This window comes from Ovis aries, chromosome 19 (assembly GCF_016772045.2).
Source record: "Ovis aries strain OAR_USU_Benz2616 breed Rambouillet chromosome 19, ARS-UI_Ramb_v3.0, whole genome shotgun sequence".
Taxonomy (NCBI): Eukaryota; Metazoa; Chordata; class Mammalia; order Artiodactyla; family Bovidae; genus Ovis; species Ovis aries.
The window spans coordinates 11,226,146-11,243,743 of record NC_056072.1 but is presented as its reverse complement, the minus strand read 5'-3'; the positions used below and the strand labels follow the sequence as shown (position 1 = coordinate 11,243,743).

The 17,598-nt window shown below is 43.7% G+C and overlaps 1 protein-coding gene across 2 annotated transcripts in view; it reads right to left on the bottom strand.

Moving 5' to 3' along the window:
- The window catches only part of ITGA9 (integrin subunit alpha 9), a 368,750-nt gene that overhangs the window by 59,076 nt on the left and 292,076 nt on the right, over positions 1-17,598 (bottom strand). For both annotated transcript variants that reach the window (XM_004018225.5, XM_060402078.1), the window contains exon 23: positions 10,678-10,785. In XM_004018225.5, the coding sequence (XP_004018274.3) occupies positions 10,678-10,785 (108 nt within the window). The remainder of the gene's footprint in view (positions 1-10,677; positions 10,786-17,598) is intronic.

Here is a 17,598-nt window from a genome sequence, read left to right as displayed (position 1 = left end):
AAAAAAAACCTCACAAGTGGATGATGTATTTAATTTTTGACTTTTTAGAAGCCCTCATCAAGATAATCATCTGGCCGTATCACCTTTAATCCCTTTACTATTAAGAGTGAATAATGCTCATCAGTTTCTTTATGGAGAATCAACCTAGCACTCCTGGATTATATCCTACTTTATTCACGATATATTCTTCTAAGGGGAACTGATTCGGAAATATTTATTTAGAATTTTTGTATCTGTTTTCAAAGTGAGTTTGGCTTGTGGTTTCCTTTTTTGTGTGAGTGCCCATTCTTCATTTCTGGTTCCTGAATCAGGGTTATATCAGTTTTCTAGAACAGGCTGTTTCTTCATCTTCTACTCTCTGGAACAACTTATATAACATAGAAATTACCTGTTCCTTGAAGGCTTGGTAGAACTTACTTATGTAGCTATCTGGGTCTGGTGCTTTTTTAGGGCACAAGTCTTCAGCTATGTTTCATTTGTCTTTAATTATATAAGTTTCAGGGGTACAACATTATAATTTAACATCTATATACTACTTTCCCATTTTTTCTAAGGTAATTGGTCTAGCTATATTATTTTACCTCATATACTTCTTTTAGACTTTTTATATTTGTGGAAATTATATTTTGAATAATTAAAAAATCTCCTTCATGTAAGTATAGTTCTTTTATCATTTCTAGGGTTGGTTGTTTTCTGGCCTTATTACTCTTTTTTTCTTTCTTGATCAAATTTGCTGTAGGTTTGTCTATGTTATTTGACAAAAGAATCCCCAGCTTTCAGTTTTATTGATGTATGATACTCCCCCTGCCATTTTGTTTTATCTCCAACAGCAGATATCTTGAACATTTTATCTTCATTTTTCTTGCTTAGAAGTGAAATCATTTTATTGTCCTTTTTCTAGCTCTTGTCATCAATTTAGGTCATTTATTTTCAGTCTTTCCTGTTTTCTACATGTAAGTAGCAACATTTTCTTCTGTGTGGGTTTTGTTTACATCCATGAGTTTTGATACGAACAAGCTTTCACTGTCTTTCATTTCTAATTTGTTTATCCCTTCCTCTATGATATCTTTTTTTATCTAAGAAGTTAATTAGGATGGTGTTTAAAAATTCCCAAGTAGTTCTGTTTTTGGTTGTCTGCTTGGCTAAACTTTTGTGGTTAACTTCCAAGTTTATTGCATTGTGGTCTGAGTATGTGGCTTCTATTACTTTGACTTTAGAAATTCTATTGGGATTTGCTTTTGTGGTGTAATACATGGGTAATTTGTGAATGTTCACATGTGTTTGAAAAGACATGCATTCCTTTATTTATGTACTAGGAACTCTACTAGTTCCTCCAAATATGTTAACTTGTCCCATCCTCACCATGCGAGGTAGACAGCCTATTCACAGAGGAGGAAAATGAGCCTGGAGAATTTAGGGGCTTTCCTCAAGTTTACTAAAAGCTGGGAAGCAAGCAGGTACTAATGAAACCCAGACATTATGATTCATTTTGTCTTGGTCTTTCTCTAAGAGATCACAATTGTTAGCTGCATTAGTCAAACACATGATTTTTTGAGGAAACGGTAATAAATTTTCCTGAAGTTAACTGTGAATGTGTAAATTTCTCCTTGTTTTTCTATCAGGAGAAACAAAACTCTACATGTTTTCTACAGCTGTGTGACTGGTTATGTAAAAATTCACTTAAATTACAAATTCCCATTGGACTGTATTTTTAATCATTCTAAAATACATTTTTTTGGCCATTTAATATTCTTCAATTCTATTGTGCTTCAATTCTATTTTGTTAGCTATTACTATTGTTATATTTGCTTTCTTTTTGTTAGTATTTGCCTTATCTTTTTTTGGATGCCTTGTCAGTTCAGTTAAGTTCAGTCGCTCAGTCGTGTCCGACTCTTTGCGACCCCATGAATCGCAGCACGCCAGGCCTCCCTGTCCATCACCATCTCCCGGAGTTCACTCAGACTCACGTCCATCGAGTAAGTGATGCCATCCAGCCATCTCATCCTCGGTCATCCCCTTCTTCTCCTGACCCCAATCCCTCCCAGCATCAGAGTCTTTTCCAATGAGTCAACTCTTCGCATGAGGTGGCCAAAGTACTGGAGTTTCAGCTTTAGCATCATTCCTTCCAAACAAATCCCAGGGCTGATCTCCTTCAGAATGGACTGGTTGGATCTTCTTGCAGTCCAAGGGACTCTCAAGAGTCTTCTCCAACACCACAGTTCAAAAGCATCAATTCTTCAGTGCTCAGCCTTCTTCACAGTCCACCTCTCACATCCATACATGACCACAGGAAAAACCATAGCCTTGACTAGACGGACCTTAGTAGGCAAGGTAATGTCTCTGCTTTTGAATATGCTATCTAGGTTGGTCATAACTTTTCTTCCAAGGAGTAAGCGTCTTTTCATTTCATGGCTGCAATCACCATCTGCAGTGATTTTGGAGCCCCCAAAAAATAAAGTCTGACACTGTTTCTCCATCTATTTCCCATGAAGTGATGGGACCAGATGCCATGATCTTCGTTTTCTGAATGTTGAGCTTTAAGTCAACTTTTTCACTCTCCTCTTTCACTTTCATCAAGAGGCTTTTTAGTTCCTCTTCACTTTCTGCCATAAGGGTGGTGTCATCTGCATATCTGAGGTTATTGATATTTCTCCTGGCAATCTTGATTCCAGCTTGTGTTTCTTCCAGTCCAGCGTTTCTCATGATGTACTCTGCATATAAATTAAATAACAGGGTGACAATATTCAGCCTTGACGTACTTTTCCTATTTGGAACCAGTCTGTTGTTCCATGTTCAGTTCTAACTGTTGCTTCCTGACCTGCATACAGATTTCTCAAGAGGCAGGTTAGGTGGTCTGGTATTCCCATCTCTTTCAGAATTTTCCACGATGCCTTATAGTAATTTTAAACAGTGTGTCTCTTATAAGTAACTTATGCTTGGGTTTAAAAAATACCAATCTGGGAGTCTCTGAATTTCACTAGGGCATTTAATTCATTCTCAGTTATTCTAATTATTGATACGTTTGGATTTATTCTTGCCATCTCATGTATATATATAAACATATAAAATTTTTTCCTTTGCCTTCTTTTTCATGAATTTTTTCTTTTTAAATGCTTCTTATTCTTTAGTGGTTTGGATGTCCCGCATTGTTTTTATTCTTGTAAGTTGCCGTTAAAATTATTTATGTCAATGTATGGCAAAAACCACCACACTATTGTAAAGTAATTAGCCTCCAGGTAAAATAAATTAACTGATTTTTAAACAGATAAAACTTTTTTTTTGCACATTTAAGCTTTATTTTTATCAAAGTCTTGAGCTAACACAAACTTTTCCCCAAACAAGACAAAGAATCTTTGCTTGTTTTCACTTCCATCTTTCCAGCCTCCTAACTCTCATATAGAGAGCATTTGGATCTTCATACTAGGTAGTTTTAAAAAGCTTAACTAGCTTTTGGTCCTTTTGCTCTACATTCTTGAAATCATTCAAGTCTCCGATCCACTACTTTATTCTTTTATACCCATTCTACTACACAGCTCATATACTGAAGGTTTTATTTGAATGGTCAAAATTTTAAATTTACAAAACTCTAGCTTATTCTATTTCATGGGAATACTGTCTTTTGTATCTCTCTGAAGACATCAATCTTGCTCATTGTAAAATCTTATTCTGTCTGCCTGGTTAATATACCTTCTGGTGTTAGTTCTTTTTTTGAAAGCAGCTGGTGGCTCACTCACTGTCCTGGGGTGAATGCTGCTCACTCTGTTCGTTTCAGTTCAGTCACTGAGAGTTGGTTTCATGTCCAACTCTTCGCGAAACCATGGACAGCAGCATGCCAGGCTTCCCTGTCCATCACTGACTCCTGGAGCGTGCTCAAACTCATGTCCATTGAGTCAGTGATGCTGTCCAACCATCTCATCCTCTGTTTTCCTCTTCTCCTCCCACCTTCAATCTTTCCCAGCATCAGAGTCTTTACCAATGAGTCAGTTCTTCGCACCAGGTGGCCAGAGTATTGGAGTTTCAGCTTCAGTCCTCCCAATGAATATTTAGGACTGATTTCCTTTAGGATGGACTGGTTGGATCTCCTCACAGTCCAAGGGACTCTCAAGAGTCTTCTCCAACACCACAGTTCAAAAGCATCAATTCTTCGGTGCTCAGCTTTCTTTACAGTCCAACTCTCATATCCATACATGACTACTGGAAAAACCATAGCCTTGACTAGACGGACCTTTGTTGGCAAAGTAATGTCTCTGCTTTTCAATATGCTGTCTAGATTGGTCAAAGTTTTTCATCCAAGGAGCAAGCATCTTTTAATTTCATGGCTGCAGTCACCATCTGCAGTGATTTGGGAGCCCCCCAAAATAAAGTCTCTCACTGTTTCCATTGTTTCCCCATCTATTTGCCATGAAGTGATGGGACTGGATGCCATGATCTCAGTTTTCTGAATGTTAAGTTTTAAGCCAACTTTTCCACTCTCCTCTTTCACTTTTAACAAGAGGCTCTTTAGCTCTTCTTTGCTTTCTGCCATAAGGGCGGTGTCATCTGCATGTCTGCTGCTCATTAAGTGGGTGATTCTTGGTGGTCTGCTCATCTTCTGTCTTTTCTGTTGATTGAGTGCCTGTGGTGACTGGGTAGTGGGCAGTACTCACAGGAGGGGTGCAGAATAGTACAAATGGAAGCACATGAGGTTTGAAGTCAGACAGACTTGGCTACAAATCCAGCTGTGTTACTTACTAGCTGTGCTATGTTGGGCAAATCTTTGAATCTTGGTTTCTTAACTTGGGATAATCACCTTATCTTATGGAGCTGCTGTGTAGATTAAATTTAACAGCAGATAAAAAGACTACTAAATCCTAGGGACAGCAGTAAGTTGAGTTCATCTTTCATCAGTTATTCAGAATTTTTTTTTACTCTTCAGCCTTTGATTAAATGTAATAGATTTGAGGGTCTCACACCACTTTCATTAAGCAGATATGTTTTCCTGAGATCATCCTGGGGGAAAACAATTCAGTCCTCCATTTCTAAATTTAAGCTACTGCATGGTCACTGATATATCAAGTGCATTTTTCTTCAGAGGGATATGGACATCCTCATCACAAAACAATTAAAGTTCTGATATCAACTGACTCATTTTGGCAAAAATTAGATCATGGGCAGCCTTGTCTGGTGTACATGCACTGGAAGGGTGGTTGTAATAGTATTCTAGTGGATAACTGTACCTTATGGCAAAGTTATTGATATGTCTTCTTAGAAAATTATCCTTCATTCACACACTATTTTACTTCCCAGAAATCAGGTCAGTTCTTTGGGATCACTGCCCAACAGCATGGACAGAACAAGCCAAAGAGATAAACCTTTTCAGAAGGAAGAAAGAAAGGCATGGCATTTATTTCATGTTTCTTCTAGACTAATATCAGAGTTCTTTGAAAGACCCAGGGCTTTTACCTGGAATAAAGTTCCACCTTTGCACTCTGCAAGCCATCATTTATGACGTTTTTCTTCCTGCATATTAACAGCCAAATGCCAAAGCCGCCTTCTCCTCCACGGTTATAAAGTTGCTCATAGACAGGTTTTAAACTTCAACAACTTGATGTTTGAGTCCTGAGACAACTCCTATCCCTTCCCTTGAACCTTCATCCCATGTGAATAAATTTAACTTTGGAGCAGGATTCCACTCAAGTTCAAATGGTCTTGCCTTCATGAGCCATAAAGCTTGTGGCACACGTGCTACCTTGGCCCTGTCTTAGGCCTGTACTCAAGGGCTCTGCTGAAAGGCTCATCCTTGCAGGAGGCCCACAACAAGGAGAGGTCATTACATTTTCCAGGCCAGTTCCCATCTAGCTGTGTGAGAGAAGCTGTATCCTCAGTCTACACAGGAACCTTCTTGCAGGAGTGACTGCCTGTGGCTTGCCTCACATGGGCAGTCGGGCCCACAGAAACCACTGCCCCCTGCAGCAGCCCAGTCATTTGTGGGCAATACCCACAGCATGTGGTTAGACAGCCTCTAGCAGCAGGGCGCCTGGCCTTCCCCAATCCTAGGCCAGAGAAATGAAGGTGTGGGCACACGAGCCATACACATGATGCATCCTAGAAGGAGTGATGCACCTTAAACCTTGCCAACTGTCACAGGAAATGACAGGGCTTAGGACTCACTGTCACACTTCCAAGATAGCCATCTGCTGTATGTCCACAGAAGACGCAGAGAGCAGTAACCTTCGAGTGTATGTATAAGAGGTGGGTGGGCTTCCCAGGTGGCACTAGTGGTAAAGAGCCTGCCTACCAGTGCAGGAGCTATAAGAGACTCAAGTGCCACCCCCGAGTCAGGAAGATCCCCTGGAGGAGGGCACAGCAACCCACTCACTCTTCTTGCCTGGAGAACCCCATGGACAGAGGAGCCTGGTGGGCTGTGGTCCACAGTGTTTCAGAGTTGGACACGACTGAAGCGGCTTAGCACACATGCACGGAAGAGGAGGGCAGAAAGAATGGAGAACCGGGTACCACCTCCACTGTACTCCTTCATACGCTGACCACTCCCTTTGTCTGCAATGTTCTTGTCCCACGTGCTCTCCTGGTGAACACCTACACATCCCCTAAGGCCTGGCTCCAAAAGCCTGCTTTGTGACGCATGTTTCGTCCCCTCTCCGTGGTGGGCTCTGTACCTCTGGACATCCCTGGGTCTGGCCATGCCTCCATGACCGCATTTGGTACACGGCGCTGCAACTGTATTTCACAAATCTGTCTCCTGCTAGACTGAATTTCTACCTGTGTTGCATGATTTATTCCTCTTATCAGAGCCTGGCACGTCATTGAGACTAGAAAAAGTAAAAGCTGGTGCATGATGGATGCAGTGATGAGGCAGGAAGGAGTCCCAGGTACTGTTTCAGAGGCCATTGGGCAGCACACTTTCTGCTGTAAAGCCTAAAAGGCCAAGAACAAGGGCATCCTGCAGCTCAGCCAGCTTCCCAGCCTTGGCCCTGCCCATGTTCAGCAGAGCCCAGTGGGCTCATTCTGGCCCTGCAGGACTTTGGATAGAGCAGGCTTCTCATTCTGGGAATTTGGGTGGCTTGGTACAAGTCCGTCTCACTCCTATTAGGAGAAACCAGTACTTGTTTCCTATGTTCTCCAAGAAGTACCCCTAAGGCCTGTGGGCATCCCCTCCAGACCCCACTCTCAGCCACCAGCATTCCCTAGCCTTGGGCAGGCCCCTGGGCAGCCAGGAGCCAGTTACCTCTTCAGCCAATTGAAGCCCAAGGACAGACAGCTGGCACTGGAGGGAGGGTGTACCTGCCATCCCTCCCCACACTGCAGGGGACACTCAGATTGTTTCTCTCCCTTCAGCAGCACACTTGGTATCCATCTTCCTGCTGAGGGTGGGCATGCTGGCTGACCCCACAGGCCTGGGCTGTCACCCCACCTATGGCCCTGCCTGGGACACATTTTTCTACTCTCATCATCACACTGGTCTCTAGTAATGACTATCCATGCGAACACAGTGCTTCACTACTTGCTCAGTTGAGATCTGCTGGCGAGCCTGATTTTCCACACCACACAAACAGCATGGGCCTCTGAACACAGGCTGATGTATCCAACCAATGGCTTGGCTGTCCTTGAGAATTCTGCTACATACTTCTGAAAATTCTCAGTACAGTTTTGAAAATCGAAAGGGTCTACTTCTGAGAACTCAGAGAATGGAATGCAGGGAGCTCACAGGACTTGGGGTTTTTGAGAGCCCATTCAGCGGATGATCAGTCAGGCAGTTCTGCAAATCTTCAGAAAAACCACTTCTCATGCCTTCCTGCCAAGCCAGCTAAATGTGTTCCAAACTGGAGTAGCTCTTGCTTGCTCAGATGATTAGGAAAGAGAAAAACAGGGCTTCTTGTGGTGGCTCAGCGGTAAAGAATCTGCCTGCCAATGCAGGAGATAAGGGTTCAATCCCTGATCCAGGAAGATTCCACATGCCACAGAGCAACTAAACCCAAGCGCCACATCTACAGAGCCTGTGCTCTAGAGCCTGGGAGTTGCAGGTACTGAAGCCTGTGCCCTAGAGTCCACGCTCTGCAACAAGAGAAGTCACCACAATGAGAAGCCTGTGCCTTGCAATCAGAGAGTAATCTCCATCCACCAACAACTAAGGAAAAGCCCATGCAGCAATGAAGACATAGCACAGACAAAAACAATAATAAATAAATTCTAAAAGAGGGAAAATTCTTCTTAAAAAAAAAGAGAAAAGGGTATGTACTTGGTTCTGAGATACTTTCAGAATCACAGTGAATTACATTTCCTGTTTCTTTCAGTAAATAATTTTGTGCATGAGGGAGCAATCTTCTCTACAACCTAACTGATGTTCATATGAACAGCTCAAAGCACATGCTCTGTGAGGAGAGTATCCCCCAGACACGGGGAAAAGGTGGAGTGGTTGGCGAGGTTAACAGTATGTTAGGCAGCAGACGGGAGCACGTGGGCAGTGGGAACCTCATGCTAAGTTCAAACCGTGGTTGCAGTAGGTGCAAGACACTGGGGGCTCTTCCACTGTTTCAGCAGTGCTCCGAGGCACAGGCACCTCATGGAGCAGGAGTGGAAAACTGTGAGGGGTGGTGATGGGTGATAGGGGCACCTATCCTGCATTCAACATTTCCTATGGCCCAGGGTTTCAGCCCACGTGATCCATGAGGACAGCAATGCGGGAAACCGTCATCTCTATCACATCATGCTTTTGGAGCCTCCTGTGGGCTCAGGTGTGCCACATGCCATGGGCCTTGCTGCCCCCATTTTCAAGCTATCCACAGAGAGACCATCCATCTGTCTGGCTAGCTGTCCCTCACATTCCCATGTAAGGGATTCAACAACGCCCTCAACGTGGACCCCACACCCTCTCCTTATGCAGTGACTCTCCTGAGCATCACGCACGCTCCTTCCCATGAGGGGTTACCCTCTCGTCCAGCCGCTCCAGACTCTTAGGAGCACTGAGGTGATTTTTTTATCAGCATGAAACTTTTCCTGAATTCATGTGGGAAGAGTAAATGATTTTTCATAGCATGAACTTTTTTCAGTCCACAAATATAAAATATTTACTGAACACATACTATACTCTAAGTATTGTGTATTGGAGTCCCTAGAGATAAGAGGAGCGAGCAGATAAAAGTCCTGTCCTTACACTGTAGGGGCCAGGAGGAAGATAAACTGGTCAAATATGGAAATATATGGTGTGCCAGCTGGTGATGAGGGTGATGGTGGAAGGGTGGGTGAGAGGTTCTGGGACACAGGTTGGTCAGGGAGGGCCTGTCTGAGGATGTGATATTTGAGCAAGTACCAGAAGGAGGTGAGGGCAGAGGTCATGTGACTCTCCGGGGAAAGGTGTGCTGGGTAGCAGAAGATCCAAGCAAAATTCAGGAGGTGGGAGAGTGTCTTCTATGCTCTAGGACCAGCATGGAGGCAGGATGACGAGGGTAGAGAGAGGAGGAAGAGGGGGAGAGGTCAGAGATGGGCAAGAGACAGGCTGTGAAGCTGGCTGAGGTGCTGGAAGAATTCGGGGCATAGGTGAGCTATTGGAGGGTTTTGAGCAGAGGAGTGACATGACCTGACTTACATTTTGGAAGCCCAGCTCTGCTGCTAGGGCATAGACAGACAGCAGGGGGGTAGGACAGGAGAAGTGACCTATGTGAAGAGGCCACTGCAATAAACCAGGTGACAGATGACAGTGCCTTGGACCAGGGTGCTGACGTTAGAGGGGTCAAAAATTGTTACATTGTGATTTGGGGGGAAGGTAGAAACATCAAGTGTGCTGATGGCTCAGATGTGAAGTGTGAGAAAAGGTGTTAAGGGTGACCCACGCCACTGGAAGGAGTGAGCAGCCATTTGCTGAGATGCAGAAGGTCATGGAGGGAAGCAGGTTTGGAGGGGTACCAATGAGAGTTCAGTTTGGTTACTGGTTCAGATTACTGATAGGCATCCAGGTAGGGATGGCCTGAAGGTAGCTAACTATCAAAGTCTCTGATTCATGGGAGATATGTGGGCTGGAGAAAAACAACTAGTGTCATCAGCACAGACTGATATAAAACCATGAGTCTTGGGGAGATTTATGAGACCGAATGTAGAAAAAAAAGGCCCTTGGGCCCTATAGGAACCGGGAAGATGAGGAGAAAGCCAGTGAGAAGGGAGACACCAAGCGAATGTGATGTCCTAGAAGCCAAGAAGGTGGGAGGAATGACCACTGTTGAGACAAAAATCACCCACAGTTGACTTAGGATCAAGCAGAGCTGCACATTCTGCATATGAACTTGAGTTTCCACCTACACTTATGTCTTATGTATGAATCCTTCACCCTCCAGGCATCAGTGGCCCTATGAGAATCTTTATGAGCGCTGGTGAATCTTCCCTTTAGAAACACACATTCAGATACATACAAGACTGCAAATAACTGTGGAGGCTCCAGGAGCTGGCGAAGTCTATCCCAGAAGTCAGGTTCATAAACAGCCCTTGGCCATCCCCAAAGAGGTCTTCTTATGGTATGAACCAAACTGTCTCAATGTAGAAGTTCAGAACTTGCAGGTTTCCCAGATTTTCCAGGTATGTTTCCATAGGTTAGAATGAGTTGACCTTTCTGGGCTCTTGGGTAGAATGCAAAATGTGAATGGGCTGGCTCAAGTCTCAAAGCAAGCGTGAAAACAAATGAGAACTCACCACCATCTCCTGCACGTGAAACATCTCTGCTCCACCAGGTGACAGTCGATTGGGGAAGGAGATGCTGACAGATGACCCAGGAAGGGTGCTTGGCCCAGTGTTATAGACCTGTGGGTGTGAGACACACACAGCATGTTTTAATAGAAATAGAGATCTTCATTTTATGTCTATATTATATATTCTAAAATCCTTTGAAATGATACACAGAGATACTAGGGTTTAGGATCTAGAAGGTCATGACTTGAAGTGAAATATCAAATGATGGGAGATTTCAATGACATAGAAATCTTTCTAATGTGCATTAAAACCCCACAAACTTCAAGTTACCTTATTCCCCCCGTTAGCATTTTCATCTTCTGCTGCTAACAATTATACTTATTTTGACCTAGAAATTTACTCATAGACTGTTACATGGGTGAGAGTTTAGAAATAATCTAGATGAATAGTTCTCAAACTTTTAACACATATCAGAATAATCAAATGGTCTTCTTAAAACCTAGACTGGAGCAAGGTCACATCCAGAGTTTCTGCAGGGGTAGGTCTGGTTAGGGTGGGGTGGGAGCTGAAGAGTTTGAATATCTTTTTTTTATTTTTTATTTTTTTTGTTATACATGTATTCCCAAACATGAACCCCCCTCCCACCTCCCTCCCCATAACATCTCTCTGGGTTTGGCCATGCCACATGGCATGTGGGATCTTAGTTCCCCAATCAGGGATCAAACCCAGGCCCCTGGCAGTTGGAAGCTCAGAGTCCTAACCACTGGACAGCCAAGGAAGTCCTGGACTTGCCTTTCTAAATTTCTCAGGAGATGCTGATGTTGCTGGCCCAGAAAACATACTTTGAGAACCACTGATCTGGTCCAACTCCATTCCTTTTATAGTCGGAGGTAACTGAGACTCTCAAAGACAAAGTGGGTTATCCCCAAACCAAATGATCTCACTTACAGAACGGGCTCTTTTTTACAGAACACTATCTAGCTGATTTGGTTTCTCTGTTGAAAGCAACTTTTAACTTGCTGCTGCTAAGCTGCTGCTTACCACTTGCTAATACTGTTGGATGACACCCGTGCACATCTTTTTTGTCCCAGCATTTGGTCCTATAATCTTTACCCCTACATAGGGGTAGGGGTAAACATTTACCCCTACATTATAATCTAATCCCCCACACAGTCCTCCCCATTTTTTTTGTCTCCCGCAGCCCATCATCTCTTGAGAAGTGAGAGAAAAGATGGCAGCCACTAAAAGACCCATGAGAGAAAGGAGATGGAGCAGAGACTGACATGAAACTCAAGGAAGATGTGGAAGATGAAGGAGAGTAAAAAAGATGGGCATATGTATAAAGACAGACAGTAGATTAGTGGTTGCTAGGGCTGGGGCGTATGAGGAATGAGGAGTGTGGCAGGAGGAAGAATGGCTTCCCAAAGATGTCCCTGTCCTAATCCATGGAAACTGTATGTTATATTATGCGGCCAGGGGGATTTCAGGTTGCTAAGAAGCTGACTTTAAAATCAAGAGATTATCTTGGATTATCCAGGTGGGTGCAATGTAATGACAAGGGTCCTTATATAGGGAAGTGGGAGACAGAGTCAGAAACAGGGAAATGTACTGTCAAAAAGATGCAACCAATCATTGCTGGCTTTGAAGATGAAGGGGGCATAAGCCAAAGAATGCAGCAACCTCCAGAGGAGGAGAATCACCACAGAAGAAAGAAACAGATTCTTCCCCAGAAAGGAACACAGCCCTGCTGACACCTTGCTTTTATAGACCAGTGAAACTCTTGCAGACTTCTGTCCTCCAAAATTGTAAGATAAAATAAACTTGGCACAAAGTCTGTAGTAATTTGTTATAGCAGCAATAGGAGACTAATATAAGGAGTGACTGCTAATGGGCATGGAGTTTCTTTTTGCGGGTGAAAAAAATGTTCTAAAATTAGATTATGGAGAAAGTCGCCCAGTGGGGAAAGTCATTGCATTGTACACTTTAAACAAGTGAACTCTAAGGTATGTCAGTGGTAACTCGATAAAGATGTTAGTTTATTTTTAAAAAGATGGGTAGGGGCAAAAGAGCGGAGTGGCCTGGGGACTACAGAGGATTCAGGGCATCTCTGAAGCTGAGGTCAGCAGGGCAGAGCCCGGCGATGGGTTGGACAAGTTAGCAGATCTTCACACTTGGCAGAATATACAAGGGTCTACCTCCAGCCAGCTCTTCCCTAGAAAACTTGTCTTTGTGTGTGTGTTTTTTTTTTTTTGCAATAGTGGGTTTTGCTTCAGAGAACAGACACAAAAAACCATCGAGTGGATGAGTAGTTGCTGCCAACTCTTGATTCAAAAAGAACACAATTCACCCATAACAACAACCCTAAGGCACAAGAAAAGGAAGGACTATCCAACCACAATGGCAATCGTTAATTTGAAGTGAAACGTGAGAGCACATCATTGAAAGGAAAACCTATTGACCTGTCTGGGAAATTACAATTTAAGCATGAGTGAGGAAAAAGAAGTTGATTTTGTTTTGCATTAGTTCATCCACCAGAACCAGACAGATGGAAAGCTTGTATTACCATATTTTTAACAAATGTCTTAATGTTTGACTCTCTGCAAACGTTCCTGTGTAACATCTGCATTATTTTTCATCATCATTTTTCAAATGAGGGAAATTATTGATTTGATTAAGAAAAAAAACAACTATTGATGGTCAATAAATTTTTATGTCTGTAAAGAAAAAAACTCTGATGAAACTTTGAAACCAATTCTAAGACCAGTGTCTCTGCCTTTCTCCCATCAGCACTTGCAGAAGAATCTTTAAACAATGACATAGCTTGTTGAATATTAGCTTTGAAAAGACCCAGAAAAAAATCTCTTTGTTCAGGAGAGATGTTGCCAGAATAACGCTTCCCTGATGGTTCAGACAGTAAAGAATCTGCCTGCAATGAAGCAGAACTGGCTTTGATCTCTGGGTCGGGAGGATCCCCTGGAGAAGGGCATGGCAACCTACTCCAGTATTTCTGCCTGGAGAATTCCACAGAAAGAGGCTACAGTCCATGAGGTCGCAAAGAGTTGACACAACTGAACGGCTAACACTTTCTATCCATTTTCCTGACCCTATTCTCTACTATCTCCACCTTTCTTTGGATGACTATCACCATCAAGCTGGTCAGTGGCTTTCCTGCAGGACAGTCAGAATCATGACAATTATACCAGAAAACAAGTTGTCAGAGAAGTGTAAGGAAACTGTCAGCTTTGCTAACACAAGAAGATTTCCTTTCTATCAGTGACACACACTATCCATCTTTCAGACTCAGCCAATTTCCTTAATCCTGAACAGAATGCTATGTACTTCCTCAGGCAACTGATAATTAGGAGGAGAATCTTCGGGTCATGGCAGTCACTCACTCCCAGGGCCCTGATTCCCTAGCCTGTATCCTATGTCAGGTCAGAAGAAAACTCTTTGCCTGAATACAAAAACTTTAAGCTCCCTGTAAAAGCGCCTTCAGAGAAACATGATGTAACCGCAGGCTCTCAGATTTCTTTCTTTCCTTTTTTTAAAAGAGGAAGAAGAGAACATTTTGTATATTTTAAAAATATCTTTTCATATAACTTCTGTTCCTTTTTGCCTTCTCCTATCAACATTACTTATAGAGACGTGGATGGACCTAAAGACTGTAATACAGAATGAAGTAAGTCAGAAACAAAAATAAATATCATATATTAAAGTATATATATATATATATATATATATATGGCATCTAGAAAAATAGTATAGATGATCTTATTTGCAAAGCAGAAGTAGAGACACAGACATAGAGAAAAAAATGTATGGATACCAAGGGGGAAAAGGTGGGGGGTTGGGAGGAACTGGGAGATTGGGATTGACATATATATACTATTGATAGTAACATAAAAAAGATAGCTAATAAGAACCAACTGTATGGCACAGGGAACTCTACTGAATGCTCTATGGTGACCTAAATGAGAAGGAAATCCAAAAAAGAGGGGATGTAAGTATACATATAGCTGATTCACTTTGTTGTACAGTAAAAACTGATAGAACATTGTAAAGCAACTATACTCTAATAAAAAATAATAAAATTTTATTTTATTGAAGTATAGTTATTTACAACGTTGTATTAATTTCTGCAAATACCCTCTTCATTACATGATGTGTGTCATTTGAACCCTTCTAAATAATTTACCTGACTGTATCTTTTATTGTAAGACACCTCCAAAACTATAGCTAAGTAACTGAAACTAAAAGTGGCTTCCCCGATGGCTCAAGTGGTAAAGATTGTACCTGCAATGCAGGAGACACAGGAGATGGGGATTCAATCCTTGCGTTGAGAAGATAACCTGGTGGAGAAAATGGCAACCTACTCCAGTATTCTTGCTGGAAAATCCCATGGACAGAGGAGCCGAGGGGGTTCCAGTCCATAGGGTCACTGGGTTCCAATCAATAGGGTCGCAAAGAGTTGGACATGACTGAGCACACACGCATAAGTAAAATGAAATCACTTCATCTGGCCTTTATCTGTTTTCTGTCCAACTGCAAAATGCAATGGAGAAAAAGAAACTAACTGTGAGAAGGAATTCAAAACCACAGAGGTCCTATTTCCAGCAATCACTCTAAAGGTCTTGAAAGCAAGGGTGACCCCATCTTTCCCTTTTCCCCTGTAAATCAAGCATAGAGGGTGACAGCAGGGGCTTAGCTGGCTGGGAGGTGCCTCCTGTCTGAGCTGGGATGTGTGTTATCCATCATGACTTTGGAGGTCTCCTGCCTGGGAGAAAGCTTTGGCAAGAGGGAGACCACTGTTTGCAAGAGACTGCAAATATGTTACTGTCTCTTTCTCTGGACCCTCACCCTGTCATTATTTGTCATCCCCTTGGTCCACCTAGGAGAGGCCACAGGAAAGAAAATAATAATTATTTGGCCATAGCAGTGGATGCCAGACCGAGAAATCATCTTCTCCATAGGGAAGGATGGAGGGAAGGCAGGAGAGAGCTCTGGGAGCTGGAGCTAGAGCTAGAAAGACATGGGATGTGAATTACGGTACACTGGCTCCATCACTTCACCCCCAGCTCCTGGTAGCTGCTGAGCTATACAGAGGTGTCCCAGGTAACACACGCCTAACCTTGGCCCCAGCCCAGCAGCTCCCAGCTCTCCACCCTGCAGCATGTCCTCTCCTCTTGGGCCTACATGTCCCACATTTGTCAATTCAGGAGAATGTCTGGATGATGCTCAGTCCCCCTAGTTTTATGTTCAAAGACCCTCCTGTTGAACAGTGCTGGCCTTGGGGTCTGTTCTCAGAGAAGGAATCAGCAAATGATGGCTCGCTCGCCAGACCTGGTCCACCACCTGCTTTTGTATATCCTGTGAGCTGAGATGGTTTTATGTTTTTAAATGTTTGGGAAAAAAACAGAAGATGAATATGTCCTAATATGCGAAAATGATGTGTGCTGTGCTGTGCTTTGCTTAGTTGCTCAGTCATGTCCAACTCTTCACGACCCCATGGACTGTAGCCCACCAGGCTCCTCTGTTCAGGGGATTCTCCAGGCAAGAATGCCCTGCCCTCCTCCAGGAGGTCTTTCTGAACCAGGGATCGAACCCAGGTCTCCTGCATTGTAGGCAGATTCTTTACCATCTGAGCAACCAAGGAAGCCCAATAATACTGGAGTGGGTTGCCATGCACTCCTCCAGGGGATCTTCCCAACTCAAGGATTGAACCCAGGTTTCCCACATTGTAGGCGGATTCTTTACTGTCTGCGCCATCAGAGAAGCCCAAAAATACTGGAGTGGATAGCCTATCCCTTCTCCAGGGGATGTTCCTGACCCAGGAATCGAACCAGGGCCTCCTGCATTGCAGGCAGATTCTTTATCACCTGAGCTACCAGGTAAGCAATTTTATATCATGTGAAAATGATATGAAATTCAAATGTCAGTGTGCACAGCCACAATTCTGTCCTGTGCATGGTTCCTGGCTGCTTCTGCGCTACAGAAGCCTAGTTGCACAGCTGCTGTGGAGACTGGATGGCCTACAAAGCCTAAATAATTACCCTCTGGCCCTTTGCAGAAAAAGCTTTTCCCCCCTTGGTTTAGAGAAGGACAATGTCTTTCACAGTGCTCACAGTCCATACCGAGTGTACCTGCTGGACACAGTGCTGATATGATAAGGAGGGCCAGCCCTGCTCTTTGGGGAGCAGCGTGTTTCCCCTGCCAGGGGGAGTTCCCTTCACTCACACTGCTGTGCTCTTGTAAAACCCCACTTTGGAAGGCTGTTCCTTTGTGGGAGGTGTTGGTACCTGGCTAAGTCAGCAAGGAGAAACCCAGGATTAAGTGTGCGTGTGTGCTCAGTCACTTAAGTCATGTCCAACTCTGCGACCGCATGGACGGCAGCCCGCCAGGCTCCTCTGTCCACGGGATTCTCCAGGCAAGAGGACTGGAGTGGGTTGCCATGCTCTCCTCCAGGGGCTCTTCCTGACATAGGGACTGAACTCACGTCTCCTGCATCTAATGCATCGCAGGTGGATTCTTTACCTCTGAGCCCCTGGAGAAGCCTCCAGGATCAAGAGGAAATGACAAATCCTTGAGGCTGCCCTGCCCACAATGTGAAGGATGATGGAGAACTGGAAGGGGTCCTCTGTGGACCATCTAGGTGGGGATGCATGCCGGGTCCAAAGGTCTGCTGGGGAAGGTTGGCATTCATCATGCCTTTCTCCCTCCAAATACTGAAAAGCAGAGGGGCTACACAGCAGAGTACCAGGCAGCAAAGGGATTGTTTCTGTGTGTGGTTACAGAAAACACATACACATTCAGGCTGGGAAGAGTTTCTTAGAAAGAGCCTGGCCCTTTGGTTGCTTTTCATAGGAGGCACATCCCATGGGCCCCTCCCTTGGTACCCAGTGATAGAGAAGGTCTCCATGGGCGGGT